Consider the following 16,903-nt stretch of genomic DNA (forward strand, 5'->3'; position numbering starts at 1 on the left):
TAGGTGAGATTGGTTCTTACTTAAGCCTGTAGCAGCCACGTAAAACATGCAACAACAAAGTAGAGGACGTCTAACTTGTTTTTGCAGGGCATGTTGTGATGTGATATGGTCAAGGCATGATGCTGAATTTTATTGTATGAGATGATCATGTTTTGTAACCAAGTTATCGGCAACTGGCAGGAGCCATGTGGTTGTCGCTTTATTGTATGCAATGCAATCGCGATGTAATGCTTTACTTTATTACTAAATGGTAGTGATAGTCGTGGAAGCATAAGATTGGCGAGACGACAACGATGCTACGATGGAGATAAAGGTGTCGCGCCGGTGACGATGGTGATCATGACGGTGCTTCGGAGATGGAGATCACAAGCACAAGATGATGATGGCCATATCATATCACTTATATTGATTGCATGTGATGTTTATCTTTGTATGCATCTTATCTTGCTTATATTGACGGTAGCATTATAAGATGATCTCTCACTAAATTATCAAGAAGTGTTCTCCCTGAGTATGCACCGTTGCGAAAGTTCTTCGTGCTGAGACACCACGTGATGATCGGGTGTGATAGGCTCTACGTTCAAATACAACGGGTGCAAAACAGTTGCGCACGCAGAATACTCAGGTTAAACTTGACGAGCCTAGCATATGCAGATATGGCCTCGGAACACGGAGACCGAAAGGTCGAGCGTGAATCATATAGTAGATATGATCAACATAGTGATGTTCACCAATGAAACTGCTCCATCTCATGTGATGATCGGACATGGTTTAGTTGATTTGGATCACGTGATCACTTAGATGATTAGAGGGATGTCTATCTAAGTGGGAGTTCTTAAGTAATATGATTATTTGAACTTTAATTTATCATGAACTTAGTCCTGGTAGTATTAGCATATCTATGTTGTAGATCAATAGCTCGCGTTGTTGCTTTCATATGCTTATTTTGATATGTTCCTAGAGAAAATTGTGTTGAAAGATGTTAGTAGCAATGATGCGGATTGGATCCGTGATCTGAGGTTTATCCTCATTGCTGCACAGAAGAATTATGTCCTTGATGCACCGCTAGGCGACAGACCTATTGCAGGAGCAGATTCAGATGTTATGAACGTTTGGCTAGCTCAATATGATGACTACTTGATAGTTTAAGTGCACCATGCTTAAACGGCTTAGAATCGGGACTTCAAAGACGTTTTGAATGTCATGGACCATATGAGATGTTCCAGGAGTTGAAGTTAATATTTCAAGCAAATACCCGAGTTGAGGGATATGAAATCTCCAACAAGTTCTATAGCTAAAAGATGGAGGAGAATCGCTCAACTAGTGAGCATGTGCTCAGATTGTCTGGGTACTACAATCGCTTGAATCAAGTGAGAGTTAATCTTCCAGATAAGATAGTGATTGACAGAATTCTCTAGTCACCATCACCAAGTTAGTAGAACTTCGTGATGAACTATAATATGCAAAGGGATAACGAAAACAACTCCCAAGCTCTTCGTGATGCTGAAATCAACGAAGGTAGAAATCAAGAAAAACATCAAGTGTTGATGGTTGACAAGATCACTAGTTTCAAGAAAAGGGCAGAGGGAAGAAGGGGAACTTCAAGAAGAAGCAAGCAAGTTGCTGCTCAAGTGAAGAAGCCCAAGTCTGGTCCTAAGCCTGAGACTAAGTGCTTCTACTGCAAAGGGACTAGTCACTGGAAGTGGATCTACCCCAAGTGATTGGCGGAGAAGAAGGATGGCAAAGTGAACATAAGTATATTTGATATACATGTTATTGATGTGTACTTTACTAGTGTTTATAGCAAACCCTAAGTATTTGATACTAGTTCAGTTGCTAAGATTAGTAACTCGAAACGGGAGTTGCAGAATAAACAGAGACTAGTTAAGGGTGAAGTGACGATGTGTGTTGGAAGTGGTTCCAAGATTGATATGATCATCATCGCACACTCCCTATAATTTCGGGATTAGTGTTGAAACTAAATAAGTGTTATTTGGTGTTTGCGTTGAGCATGAATATGATTTGATCATGTTTATTGTAAATACGGTTATTCATTTAAGTAAAAGAATAAATTGTTGTTCTGTTTACATGAATAAAACTTTATATGGTTACACACCCAATGAAAATAGTTCATTGGATCTTGATCTTAGTGATATACATATTCATAATATTGAAACCAAAAGATGTAAAGTTAATAATGATAGTGCAACTTATTTATGGCACTGCCGTTTAGGTCATATTGGTGTAAAGCGCATGAAGAAACTCCATGCTGATGGGATTTTGGAATCACTTGATTATGAATCACTTGATGCTTGCGAACCATGCCTTATGGGCAAGATGACTAAAACGCCGTTCTCCGGAACAATGAAGCAAGCAACAGATTTGTTGGAAATCATACATACCAATGTATGTGGTCCGATGAAAGGCTTACAGCAGGTATCATTATTTTCTGACCTTCACAAGATGATTTGAGCAGATATGGGGATATCTACTTGATGAAACATAAGTCTGAAATAATTGAAAGGTTCAAAGAATTTCAGAGTGAAGTGGAAAAATCATCGAAACAAGAAAAATAAAGTTTCTGCGATCTGATCACGGAGACGAATATTTGAGTTACGAGTTTGGTCTTCAATTAAAACAATGTGGAATAGTTTCATAGCTCACGCCACCTGGAACACCACAATGTTATGGTGTGTCCGAACGTCGTAACCGCGCTTTATTGGATATGGTGCGATCTATGATGTCTCTTATTGATTTACCATTGTCGTTTTGGGGTTATGCATTAGAGACAGCTGCATTCACGTTAAAAGGGCACCATCTAAATCCGTTGAGACGACACTATATGAACTGTGGTTTAGCAAGAAACCCAAGTTGTCGTTTCTTAAAGTTTGGGGCTGCGATGCTTATGTGGAAAAGTTTCATCCTGATAAGCTCGAACCCAAATCGGAGAAGTGCGTCTTCATAGAATACCCAAAGGAAATTGTTGGGTACACCTTCTATCACAGATCCGGAGGCAAGATATTCGTTGCTAAAAATGGATCCTTTCTGGAGAAGGAGTTTCTCTCGAAAGAAGTGAGTGGGAGGAAAGTAGAACTTGATGAGGTAACTGTACCTGCTCCCTTATTGGAAAGTAGTTCATCACAGAAATCAGTTCCTGTGACAAATACACCAATTAGTGAGGAAGCTAATGATATTGATCATAAAACTTTAGATCAAGTTACTACAGAACCTCGTAGGTCTTCCAGAGTAAGATCTGCACCAGAGTGGTGTAGTAATCATGTTCTGGAAGTCATGTTACTAGACCATGATGAACCTACGAACTATGAGGAAGCGATGATGAGCCCAGATTCCGCGAGATGGCTTGAGGCCATAAAATCTGAGATATGATCCATGTATGACAACAAAGTATGGACTTTGATTGACTTGCTCGATGATCAGCAAAGCCATGTTAAATAAATGGATCTTCAAGAGGAAGACGGACACTGATAGTACTGTTACTATCTACCAAGCTCGACTTGTTGCAAAAGTTTTTCAACAAGTTCAAGGTGTTGAATACGATGAGGTTTTCTCACTCGTATCGATGCTTAAGTCTATCTGAATCATGTTAGCAATTGCCACATTTTATGAAATCTGGCAAATGGATGTCAAAACTGCATTCCTTAATGGATTTATTAAAGAAGAGTTGTATATGATGCAACCAGAAGGTTTTGTCAATCCTAAAGGTGCTAACAAAATGTGCAAGCTCCAGCGATCCATCTATGGACTGGTGCAAGCATCTCGGAGTTGGAATATACGCTTTGATAAGTTGATCAAAGCATATAGTTTTATATGGACTTACGATGAAGCCTGTATTTACAATAAAGTGAGTGGGAGCACTACAGCCTTTCTGATTAGTATATGTGAGTGACATATTGTTGATCAGAAATGATGTAGAATTTTTTCTGCAAATCATAAAGGAGTGTTTTAAAGGAGTTCTTTAAAAAGAAAAGACCTCAGTAAAAAGCTACTTATATATTGAGCATCAAGATCTATTGAGATAGATCAAGACGCTTGATAAGATTTTCAATGAGTACATACCTTGGCAAGATTTTGAAATAGTTCAAAATGGAACAGTTAAAGAAAGAGTTCTTGCCTGTGTTGCAAAGGTATGAAATTGAGTAAGACTCAAATCCCGACCACAGCAGAAAATAGAAAGAGAATGAAAAGTCATTCCCTATGCCTCAGTCATAGGTTCTATAAAGTATGCTATGCTTTGTACCAGACCTATTGTATACCTTGCTCTGTATTTGGCAAGGGAGTACAATAGTATCTAGGAGTAGATCACTGGACATTGGTCAAGAATATCCTTAGTAAGGACTAAGGAGATGTTTCTCGATTATGGAGGTGATAAAAGAGTTTGTTGTAAAAGTTACATCAGTGCAAACTTTTACACTAATCCAGATGACTCTAAGACTCAATCTGGATACATATTGAAAGTGGGAGCGATTAGCTAGAGTAGCTCCGTACAGAGCATTGTAGACATAGAATATTTGCAAAATACATACGGCTCTGAATGTGACAGACCCGTTGACTAAGCTTCTCTCACGAGCAAAACATGATCACACCTTAGTACTCTTTGGATGTTAATCACATAGCGATGTGAACTAGATTATTGACTCTAGTAAACCCTTTGGGTGTTGGTCACATGATGATGTGAACTATGGGTGTTAATCATATACAGATATGAATATTGGTGTTAAATCACATGACGATGTGAACTAGATTATTGACTCTAGTGCAAGTGGGAGACTGAAGAAAATATGCCCTAGAGGCAATAATAAAGTTATTATTTATTTCCTCATAATCATGATAAATGTTTATTATTCATGCTAGAATTGTATTTACCGGAAACATAATACATGTGTGAATACATAGACAAACAAAGTGTCACTAGTATGCCTCTACTTGACTAGCTCGTTAATCAAAGATGGTTATGTTTCCTAACCATGAACAATGAGTTGTTATTTGATTAACGAGGTCACATCATTAGTAGAATGATCTGATTGACATGACCCATTCCATTAGCTTAGCACCCGATCGTTTAGTATGTTGCTATTGCTTTCTTCATGACTTATACATGTTCCTATGACTATGAGATTATGCAACTCCCGTTTACCGGAGGAACACTTTGGGTACTACCAAACGTCACAACGTAACTGGGTGATTATAAAGGAGTACTACAGGTGTCTCCAATGGTCGATGTTGGGTTGGCGTATTTCGAGATTAGGATTTGTCACTCCGATTGTCAGAGAGGTATCTCTGGGCCCTCTCGGTAATACACATCACATAAGCCTTGCAAGCATTACAACTAATATGTTAGTTGTGAGATGATGTATTACGGAACGAGTAAAGAGACTTGCCGGTAGCGAGATTGAACTAGGTATTGGATACCGACGATCGAATCTCGGGCAAGTAACATACCGATGACAAAGGGAACAACGTATGTTGTTATGCGGTCTGACCGATAAAGATCTTCGTAGAATATGTAGGAGCCAATATGGGCATCCAGGTCCCGCTATTGGTTATTGACCGGAGACGTGTCTCGGTCATGTCTACATTGTTCTCGAACCCGTAGGGTCCGCACGCTTAAGGTTACGATGACAGTTATATTATGAGTTTACATGTTTTGATGTACCGAAGGAGTTCGGAGTCCCGGATGAGATCGAGGACATGACGAGGAGTCTCGAAATGGTCGAGACGTAAAGATTCATATATTGGATGATATGGTTAGGCCAAGGGGTCAAGCCCATGAGGCTTTAGGTCGGTGCAAAAGGAGTTTTGCGGAGGCCAGGGGGCCAAACGCCGGAGACCCTGGCGTCTGGCCCTGGGCCAGACGCCGAGGCCCATGGCGTCTGGCCAGACGCCAAGGATTGTGGCGTTTGGTCCTGGAGTCCGAGTGGGACTCTTGCCTTTCGGGCAAAACCGACTTTAAGGAGGCTTTTGCTCCAAGTTTCGACCCCGGGGCTCAACATATAAATAGAGGGGCAGGGCTAGCACCAAAGGTACAACAAGTTGATCCACGTGATCTATTCCTTAGCCGTGTGCGGCGCCCCCAGCCACCATATTCCTCGATAATACTGTAGCGGAGTTTAGGCGAAGCCCTGCTGCTGTAGTTCATCAAGATCGTCACCACGCCGTCGTGCTGACGGAACTCTTCCCCGACACTTTGCTGGATCGGAGTCCGGGGATCGTCATCGAGCTGAACGTGTGCTCGAACTCGGAGGTGCCATAGTTTCGGTGCTTGATCGGTTGGATCGAGAAGACGTACGACTACTTCCTCTACGTCGTGTCACCGCTTCCGCAGTCGGTCTGCGTTGGGTACGTAGACAATACTCTTCCCTCGTTGCTATGCATCACATGATCTTGCGTGTGCGTAGGAAAACTTTTGAAATTACTACGAAACCCAACACGGAGGACAGGCTTCTTCTGGTGATCTGTCTCACCTTTGAAATGCTTGCCTTTTTTTCTTAAGGCATGCTTGGTCGGAAGAAATCGAAGATGTCTTAGGTACACATTCTTCTTGAATTTATCCAAATATATACTTTCAATCTCATCTAAATAGTGTGTGCATGCATTGTAACCCTTGTTTGTCTGTTCTGAAAGGTTACTAAGAGCAGGCCAATCATTGATGGTTACAAACAGCAATGCTCGTAGGTCAAATTCCTGTTGTTTGTGCTCATCCCACACGCGTACACCTTTTTTACCCATAGCTGTAAAATTTCTTCAACTAATGGCCTTAGGTACACATCAATGTCGTTGCCGGGTTGCTTAGGACCTTGGATGAGCACTAGCATCATAATGAAATTCCGCTTCATGCACAACCAAGGAGGAAGGTTATAGATACATAGAGTCACGGGTCAGGTGCTATGATTGCAGCTATGCTCCCCAAAAGGATTAATGCCATCTGGACTTAAACCAAATCATATGTTCCTTGCGTCATCTGCAAAGTCCTGCCACTTTTCTCATTTTTTCTCCACTGCGACCCGTCAGCGGGTACTCTCAACTTCCCGTCTTTCTTACGGTCTTCTTTGTGCCATCGCAACAACTTGGCATGATCTTTGTTTCTGAACAGACGTTTCACCCGTGATATTATAGGAGCATACCACATCACCTTGGCAGGAACCCTCTTCCTAGGGCGCTCGCCCTCAACATCACCAGGGTCATCTCGTCTGATCTTATACTGCAATGCAGTGCATACCGGGCATGCGTTCAAATTCTCGTACTCACCGCGGTAGAGGATGCAGTCATTAGTGCATGCATGTATCTTTTGCACCTCCAATCCTAGAGGGCATAGAACCTTCTTTGCTTCGTATGTACTGTCAGGCAATTTGTTATCCTTTGGAAGCTTCTTCTTCATTATTTTCAATAGCGAACCAAATCCCTTGTCAGATAAATCATTGTCTGTCTTCCATTGCAGCAATTCCAGTGTGGTACCAAGCTTTGTGTTGTCATCTTCGCAATTTGGATACAACCCTTTTTTGTGATCCTCTAACATGCAATCAAACTTCAACTTCTCCCTTTCACTTTCTCATTCTCTCTGTGCATCAACAATGACCCGGCGAAGATCATCATCGGGCACATCGGGTGCCTCTTGATCTTCAGCGTCCCCCGTTGCAGTATCACCGTATTCAGGGAACATAGGATAGTTGTCATCATCCTCTTCTTCTTCATTATATTCCATCATAACACCTCTTTCTCCATGCTTGGTCCAAACATTATAGTGTGGCCTGAAACCCTTCTCAAGCAGGTGCAAGTGAAGGGTTTTTTAGTAGAGTAATCCTTCGTATTCCCACAGACAGTACATGGACAATACATAAAACCTTTATGCTTGTTTGCCTCAGCCACTTCGAGAAAATTATGCAGGCCCTCAATGTAGTCGGAGGTGCGTCGGTCACCGTACATCCATTGTCGGTTCATCTACGTGCATTATATAATTAAGTATATCAAAAATCATTACAGAACATCATGAATAGAGAAGTGATCAAATTAATACAAGTTCATCATCACATTAAAACCAAAGTATAATAGTGACCAAATGTTATTACTGAAAAAATAAATACATAAAGTTCACACGTAGTTCTCATAGAACAATATATAGCTCTTTAAAGCATCTAATTAAAACATACATTGAAACTAGCATACAACTATGTAAAACATTTAAATGCAACAATAAATGCGATCAAAATCGCAACTAAGATAACAATTGATCCAAAAGCATAATGATACCAAGCCTCATTATCAATGGCATATTTTCTAATCTTTCTAATCTTCAAGCACATTGCATCCATCTGGATCTTGTGATCATCGACAACATCGGCAACATGCAACTCCAATTTCATCTTCTCCTCTTTAATTCTTTTCAATTTTTCTTTCAAATAATTGTTTTATTTTTCAACTAAATTTAACCTCTCGACAAGAGGGTCGGTTGAAATTTCTGGTTCACTCCTAGATAAAAACATCTATGTCATGTTGGTCGGCATAATTGTCATAAACACTAAATGAAACAAATAGTTATAAAAGGTAATATACCGCATCTGAATCATAGACCGGACGAGAGCCGATGGGGGCGGATACCAAAACCATGGCACTATATAATAACAAACAATAATAAAAGTAAGAAAATTATACAAGTAGCTACCTAAATCATACAAGTAAGATTTTTTTCTTTTAAAAAGATAAGAACAAGATGCTCACCAAGGTGGTGCCGGCGACGAGATCGGCGCGGGGGATCGACGGCGGTGAGGACGGGGACGGGACGGCAGCGTACACATGTGCAGACTCTAAGAAGTTAATTTGAGCTCAAATTGTGCATCTAAATCAAAAGAACTCCCACATACACTCCTCCACTAAAACTCACAAACCACTCTACTTCTAGAGTATTTGAAATGAGTTAAACTAGCAGTGAGAGATGAAAGGATGAAGTTGCTAACCTTTTAGAACACTTGTGTAGTTGGTGCACCGCCAAATCTAGACAAATCTTGAGAAAAATGTAGCTTGGGGATTGAGCTTGAAGGAAGAATAGAGGAGAAAGCTTAAGTCAGGCTTGGCCATTTCATCGAACACCTCATGTGCATATATATAGGCGAAAAACAGAGTAGCCCACACCTCCACCCTTCCACGGCCAAAAAACAAAGGAGACCGGGGGGGGAGGGGTATATAGAGGCAAAACTTTAGACCCGGTTTGTGTCTAGAACCGGGACTAAATGCCTACCCTTTAGTCTCGGTTCCAGCCACCAACCAAGACTAAAGGGGTTGCGCCAGGATCGAGGCCCTTTAGTGACGGTTGGTGGCTGAAACCAGGACTAAAGGTCCCAGCCGAACCGGGACTGATGTCTGCTGAGGCCTGGCCGGCGTCCTAGCCTCTCGAACCGGGACTGATGCTCCCATTAGTTCCGGTTTGTAACATGACCGGGAAATGCTCTTATCTGGCCAGTACCAAAGCCTTGTTTTCTACTAGTGGCAGCTGGATTGATCAGTTCTTGAACTAGCTTATCATGTTTACAATGGGATTCACTAGGGCTGGCGTTGGATAGCCGGCTAGCTTAGTAGCTTGTGTTCTTTTAACGATTGTTCAACGGTTTTTGGTTCAGAAAAATCCAACATGCAGGGATATCACATGATAAAATCATCTTATCACAAAGACACCTCAAGGTACCTGTGATTACACACACTTGTACGTGTACCTTCAACGCTAGCTCGTGTACATTATATATAACATAGCACGAATGGATGGATGCCTTTAAGCAAAGGTAGGTATTGCTAGGTAGATTGTCTAGCGATCGTTGCCCGTGCCTTCTCATAGTAGCTCGAATCACCCATCGAGGTCTATCCAGCTCCGAGATGCCCGTGCCACACGTAGTCTTCGTGCATCCGTCCCAGAAACAGACTACCCACCCGCAGTCTGCAGCGTCTTCTTTCTGAGTTGATAGCGAGCATTGCATGCAACTCTAGCCCAAAATCATCCATCTTACTGTACCCCGGCGGGCCTTATATATTGCCTGAGATGCGTCCAATAGCCCTACGACCTTCCTTCTGCACTGCACTGCATTGCATTGGTCTGATCCATCGAGAAATGTTTTGGCTTGCATATGCTCTCGTTTTTCTCGGATGCCTTGGCCTGCCTCCGGCTGATGCTGCCGTTGTCGAGCACACATTCTCTGTACGTGACTACTACTACTAATCTCTTTGCATGCATGCCATCCATTCCCCTGCGGTTCAACCTGCGTGCACATTTCTGCGGTGCACTGCTGATCGACAGCCATTTCATAACGTTGACGGCATCGATGGGATCGTTGCAATGCATATGCGCAGGTGGGCAACCTGACGATCGATCGGCTGGGGCAGCGTCAGGTAATCACGGCGGTGAACGGCCAGTTCCCCGGGCCCATGCTGGAGGCTCGCGATGGCGACGCCGTCGTGGTGCACGTCGTCAACTACTCCCCCTACAACATCACCATCCACTGGCATGGCGTCCTCCAGCGCCTCTCCGGCTGGGCCGACGGCCCCAGCATGGTGTCGCAGTGCCCCATCCGCCCCGGCGGCGACACCTACACCTACCGCTTCAACGTCACCGGCCAGGAAGGCACGCTCTGGTGGCACGCCCACGTCTCCTTCCTCCGCGTCACGGTCTACGGCGCGCTCCTCATCCGTCCTGGCCCCGACAGACCCCACTACCCCTTCCCCACGCCCTACGGCGAGGCCACTCTCCTCCTCGGCGAGTGGTGGAATGCCAGCGTCGTCGACGTCGAGAGGCAAGCCATGCTCACCGGCGGCCCGCCCAACAACTCCGTCGCGCTCACCATCAACGGCATGCCCAGCGGCTACGAGCTGGTCGTGCGACACGGCCAGACCTATTTGCTCCGCCTCGTCAACGCTGCGCTCAGCTACCAGCTCTTCTTCAAGGTCGCGGGCCACGCTTTCACGGTCGTCGCCGCCGACGCCTGCTACACCGACCCTTACGACACGGACGTCATCGTCCTCGCTCCGGGTCAGACGGTGGACGCTCTGATGCGCGCCAACGCCTCCCCGGGCCGCTACTACATGGCCGCCCAGGTCTACCAGAGCGTGGCCAACGCCACCTACACCACCACCACCACGGGGCTCCTCCGGTACGAGCACGGTGCAGAAGCAGCTGGTATGAGTACGATCATGATGCCGAGCATGCCGGAGTTCAAAGACAGCGTGACGGCGCAGGACTTCTACGGCAGCCTGACCGGCCTGCTGCGAGACGGCAAACCGACAGTTCCCCTGCACGTGGACACGCGGATGCTGGTCATCTACGGGCTGGGCATCGCGCCGTGCATGCCAACGCAGACGCTGTGCAACCGGACGCGCGGCTCCGTGGCGGCCAGCATGAACAACGTGTCGTTCCAGCTCCCCAAGGCCATGTCGCTGCTGGAGGCGCGCATGAGGGGGAACGCCGACGGGGTGTACACCCGCGACTTCCCCGACAGGCCGCCGGTGATGTTCGACTTCACCAACGGCTCCATGAGCAACAACAGGAGCGTGATGCTGACGTCCAAGGGCACCAGGGTGAAGAGGCTGCGGTTCAACACGACGGTGGAGGTGGTGCTGCAGAACACGGCCGTCCTGGGGTCGGAGAACCACCCGCTGCACCTGCACGGCTTCAACTTCTACGTGCTCGCGCAGGGCGCCGGCAACTTCAAGGCGCGCACCGCGGTGCGCGCCTACAACCTCATCAACCCACAGCAGCGCAACACCGTCGCCGTGCCGGCCGGTGGGTGGGCGGTCATCCGCTTCACGGCAGACAACCCAGGTGTATGGGTCATGCACTGCCACTTGGACGCTCATTTGCCTTTCGGGCTAGCAATGGCGTTCGAGGTGGACGACGGCCCGACCCCGAACACCGTTCTTCCTCCGCCGCCGCCGGACTACCCCCAGTGTTAGAAGATTGACCATTCATGTCTAGCCAACAACAGATTCTCCTTCACACTGCTGTTTATTATCCTTATGGGGCTGTTTGAAATGGGTGTAAAATTAGTGTAGTCACCAGTATTTGGTTCAAAGTCAAGTTAAATACAAGTGGCCACGCTAATTTTACAATCATTCCAAGCGGGGCACATAATTTACTACTGATTTCTAAGGTACACATTTATAATTAAGGCTAATAAATGGAGAGAAAATCTATGCATATGATTTACAAGTACCTAATCCTGATACTATTTGTTTAAGATAGTAGTATTACTCAGAGTTTGACTTTACAAATGTCGAAACAATATAGTATGGGAAACGCTTATATCCGGTCGGCCGGCGGAACTTTGCGCCGGTCGCCTCGCGCTGTTGCTCAGCTGGCTTCTCATGCATGCCATGTGTGCATAGAGCCCACCCACCTTTTTGTCCGGGATTTTTACCCTCAATCGGTATCTAGACGTTTCTTATCTACACATTGCCTTATCTCTTCTCCAAGCGGCCGAGCTCATCCCCATCCTCGGTTTCTTCTCTTCAGCCATGGTCACCCGCTCACTCAATCCTGCCACAAGCCATGGCATGACCACCATGATGCGAGACGGAGGTGCACCACGTGCTGCAACCGTGAGACTGGGGTGCTACCGCGGCGGCCACCACGCACTGCAATTCGTGGAGGTCGGGTGTGCGTGAAGACGGTGACCAGCGACAATGGAGACCACCAGCACCGCGGGCGACGGCGACCCGGGGATGCTCCGTGTGCTGCAACCGCGGTGACGGGGCGCATCCCGGGGAGACGGCGATGGTGGAACTAGCTGCCGTTTTTGCTGCAACCAGCCGGTGAAGGCGCTGGAACCAGCGCCGCGGTGGCTGTGCGGCGATGCTGAACCACGGTGACAAGTGCGGGGAGATCCGGCGACATTTTTTTTTGTTGGAACCATGATTTGATTTTGCTGGAACCAGCTCGAATTTTTGCTACCAGCATCTTCTGTTTTTGTTTGAAACCAACCAAATTTTTTGCTACCACGTTTTGTATTTGTTGGAACCAGTGTATCAATTTGCTACCACCGTCTTTGATATTTGCTGGAACTAACCAAATTTTTGCTGCCATGTTTTTTTGCCGGAACCATTTGTATCACCTTTGCTACAACCGTATTAGATTTTTGCTACTATCGGCGCTGTCGATTGTTACATCCGTCTTTTGATGAATCATGAGGTTGCCGAGACCCGGGACTATGTATTCTTTGCTGCAACCGTTATCAATTTTTGCTACTACCGGTGTTCATTGTTATTTTCATGCACATACAAAGAAAAACTTGAGCAACAACGACCATCGAGGGTGGCGACGAGTTTTTCGACGGGCGTGGGATGCTGCAAGGAGCATCGACCCAGGGGCGCCACGGCGCCTTGCCGGAGCGCACGGGCGCGTCAACTGTGTGCAAGTTGCGCGTCGGTTGGCGCAGGAGGGTTTTTTTTGTTCGTATATGCGTGACTGAAGCACGGGAAGGCATCTCCACGGGATCAGACGGCCCTGGTTCGGCCAATCGGACGGCTGATGTGGGACCGGCCGAAATTTCGGCCGGCGCACCGGCGCCTAGTACTGGCCATATAGTATTCTTCCGTTTCTTTTTAGTCTGCATATAAGATTTGGTCAAAGTCAAACTTAGTAAAGTTTGATCAATTTTATAGAAAAAATATCAACATCTACGATACTAAAGCTATATGGTATGAAAATTAATTTCATGATGCATCTAACATTATTGATTTCATATTATGAACTTTGATATTCTTTTATATAAACTTAGTCAAAGTTAACAAAGTTTGACTTTGACCAAAACTTATATGCAGATTAAAAAGAAACAGAGGGAGTACCCCCTACCTTTACATGTCAGGGAGTATGGCGAGTCTAATCTTATTCTTAAGACAGGGGCAATCCAAAGCTAAGACAGTGCCAACTAATGTCTTTCGCGCGCTCGCACACACAAAAAAAACTAATGAAAGGTATAATAATCAAGCAACCCAGAGCAAGACGGTTATAGAGAATTAGAGGCTCAGTTTCGCCAGATGAGAATGGTATGGGTTGTGCGAACTAGGGGAACGTCTTGCCTTGCTTAGGCCGACGGGTTTGTGTTAATATAGATGGGGCGCACCTCCCATGATAGCGCATACATGTGGTTGAGATTACAATCTTGTAGATCAAGGAAGGAGATAGAGATAAGAGGTTACATGAGATAAACACAATACCCTAACAACCTAACTTATCTCCTATGCCGCATATCTCTGGGCTGGGCGTACGTGACATGTTTAACACCCTCCCTTAATCACAACTTCATTAAGTTGAGATTATACTTGAAGTTCTCAAAGCTTTTGATAGGCAGTGCCTTTGTGAATCCATCTACAATTTGATCTCTGGAATGCACAAAGGACGTGTTCTGTTACATTGCCAATTCAGCCTGGCCCGGCGAGCCTGGCTCTATTGAGCCGGTTTGAGGGGATGCACGCAAAAAAAACCAGATGCACATAGTTTGGTTGCCTGCATGTCCCTAGTTGCATGAGACAACCATTTTTGACCCGGCGTTTGGTTGCCCGCATTGCATTAGGCGCACATATGACATGGTGTTTGGTTGCAACCTGCATAAGGTGTTGTCGCCACTTCTAAATAATGGTGACCTTACCACACACAATCTGAACATAGTGCCAGCTAGTTAAACAAATGACAGTTCATCCTAACTACTATCAAATGACAGTTCAAATTAATAAGAGCCATTGGCTAAATAGGGGGTAGTTCATCGGTGTTGCTGCTACCAGTTCTTCCTCTTCCTCTTTTGCTTCTGTTGTTGCTGCTTCTTCTTCCTCCTCCTCTTTTTCAAATCCTGCACTGACCTCTGTTAAGCCACATTGCCTCTGCCCACTCCAACCTTTTGTTCTTCCAAGCGTCATTATCAAATGCCTCCACACCATGGCCAGAGCTAACAACATCGTCAGGCTCGACCTCTTCCTCCTTAGGCACGTGTTTATCAAAGCCCCACTGGAGGATCCAGTTATGCAGAATGCAACAAGCAAGAACTAGCTTAACCTGAGTGGAGTATGGGTGGAATGGCTTCTGATCCAGGATCTTAAACCTATTCTTCAGAGCTCCAAATGCCCTCTCAACAGTTACTCTAAGGCTGGAGTGTCTGAGATTAAACAGCTCATGTGCAGTCCTAGGAAAGTTCCTACCAGAGAATTCATTGAGATGGTACCTTGTTTTCCTTAAGGGTGGAAGAATACCCGGCCGACATGCATAGCCAGCATCTCCAAGGTAGAACTTGCCGTCGGGGATGTTGATCCCATCAGGTCGACTCATGCTGTCAGTGAGAATGTTAGCATCATGCGCTGACCCTTCCCAGCCAGCCAGCACATATGTGAACTTCATATCAAAGTCAACAGCAGCAAGAACATTCTGGCTTGTGTAGTGCTTCCTCCCCCTGTATGTTGCAGACTATGACCTAGGAACTCTGGCAGTGACATGAGTACCATCTATTGCCCCAATGCAATCCTGAAAATGGCATCACTAGCCTATGTTAGTGCTCAACTTGAACAATACAAGCATATCAAGCCATGAAAAGTGTATATTGTCAATGCTCACCTTAAAGTATGGATACCATCTTGGGCTTCCGCGAATCTTGGGTGGAGTCTGGCCAGATGGTCTCCTGATCATCTCTCCTCTAAGCTCCCCAACAGCAAAGCACTTGCTTGAACTACCTAGAGATGGTCTCCATTGATCTCCTGAACGTGTTGTGAATGACCCTGAACCTCTGGTTATGGCCAACAACATGCAGGAACATGGCCACTTGCTCTTCGACACTGGTGTTGATGCTATCTTGTAACAGGCCCCTGCTCCTGAAGGTCTCGACAAGCCTGGCAAATGGTGCTCTTTTCATTCTAAGCATCCACAGAGCCTCGACGTCATTGCAGTTGTAGATGTAGTTCAGATTTAGATCCTCTCCTATTCCCGGGGAAACAATGGACCATAGCGGATCAAAGGTCTCCCAGCACGATGAACAGCTCTCTGGTGCATGAACATGACCCATGCCTGAATCACACTAATCAGTGTTGCTGCTTGGATTATCAGCCTCATCCGTGCGTCCATAACCTAGTCGACATCGACGGTTCGTTCAGTGGGAAATCGATCCTACACCTAGCTTAACGGGCTAACAAAGGGGGAGGGGGTGCTGCTTACCCGCATCGGAGACGAGGACGGCGTAGGGGGGGCCATGGCACATGCTAGGTCGACCACACGGTGGCCAACAGCAAGGGGAGCACTAGATCCGCCACGAACGTCGCCGCCTCTTCCGTCGCCGCCTATAGCGCAGATCTAAAATCACAACCGCCGCCGGTGGTGAGGCAGTAGGGAAGAAAGGGAGTCAGTGGCTATGGGTGAGTGAGTGAAAGGGGGTGAGGCTAATTTGGCGCCGGGACGGCGCGCCAGATTTCCATCTCCCGCCATCCCCCCTCGCCCTCGCCTCGCTCCCGCCCGTGCGACCTCGCGCCGCACTCAGCCTAGCTCACGAGAAACTGTCGATCCGAGCGTTTCCAGCGAGCCAGGCTCTGGGCTGCTTTGAGAAGCGTGTGATGCAGGCCCAACAGGAAAACCAGGCAACCAAACAGGCCTCTCCCTTCCCGTGCGGGCCTGGTTGGGCTCGATGCGGGCAACCAAACGCGCCCAAAACGATGTCAAGTTGCTTCAGAGCAACTCTCTCTCTCTGAGAAAGTGAAAATCTATTTCAATGTGTTTTGTCCTGGCATGAAACACTGGATTAGCTGAAAGATAGGTAGCACCAAGATTATCACACCACAGACATGGAGTTGTTTACTCTTCATGCCAAGCTCCTTTAGCATGGACTGCACCTAATATGATTTCAGCTGTGGCATTTGCCAAAGCCTTATACTCTGCCTC

At 46.0% G+C, this 16,903-nt stretch overlaps 1 protein-coding gene and 1 pseudogene across 1 annotated transcript; one reads left to right on the forward strand and one right to left on the reverse strand.

The window, feature by feature from the left end:
- The first annotated feature begins 10,042 nt into the window (after positions 1 to 10,042).
- Positions 10,043 to 12,169, forward strand: LOC119360918 (laccase-14-like). Its single transcript, XM_037626362.1, has 2 exons — positions 10,043 to 10,198; positions 10,351 to 12,169. Exons 1-2 carry the CDS (start codon positions 10,043 to 10,045, stop codon positions 11,944 to 11,946), a joined length of 1,752 nt encoding a protein of 583 aa, XP_037482259.1. The 3' UTR covers positions 11,947 to 12,169.
- Positions 12,170 to 14,830: 2,661 nt separating this feature from the next.
- Positions 14,831 to 16,096, reverse strand: LOC119360919 (annotated as a pseudogene).
- Between the last annotated feature and the right edge of the window lie 807 nt (positions 16,097 to 16,903).

The sequence above is a fragment of the Triticum dicoccoides genome, chromosome 2B (assembly GCF_002162155.2).
Source record: "Triticum dicoccoides isolate Atlit2015 ecotype Zavitan chromosome 2B, WEW_v2.0, whole genome shotgun sequence".
NCBI lineage: Eukaryota > Viridiplantae > Streptophyta > Magnoliopsida > Poales > Poaceae > Triticum > Triticum dicoccoides.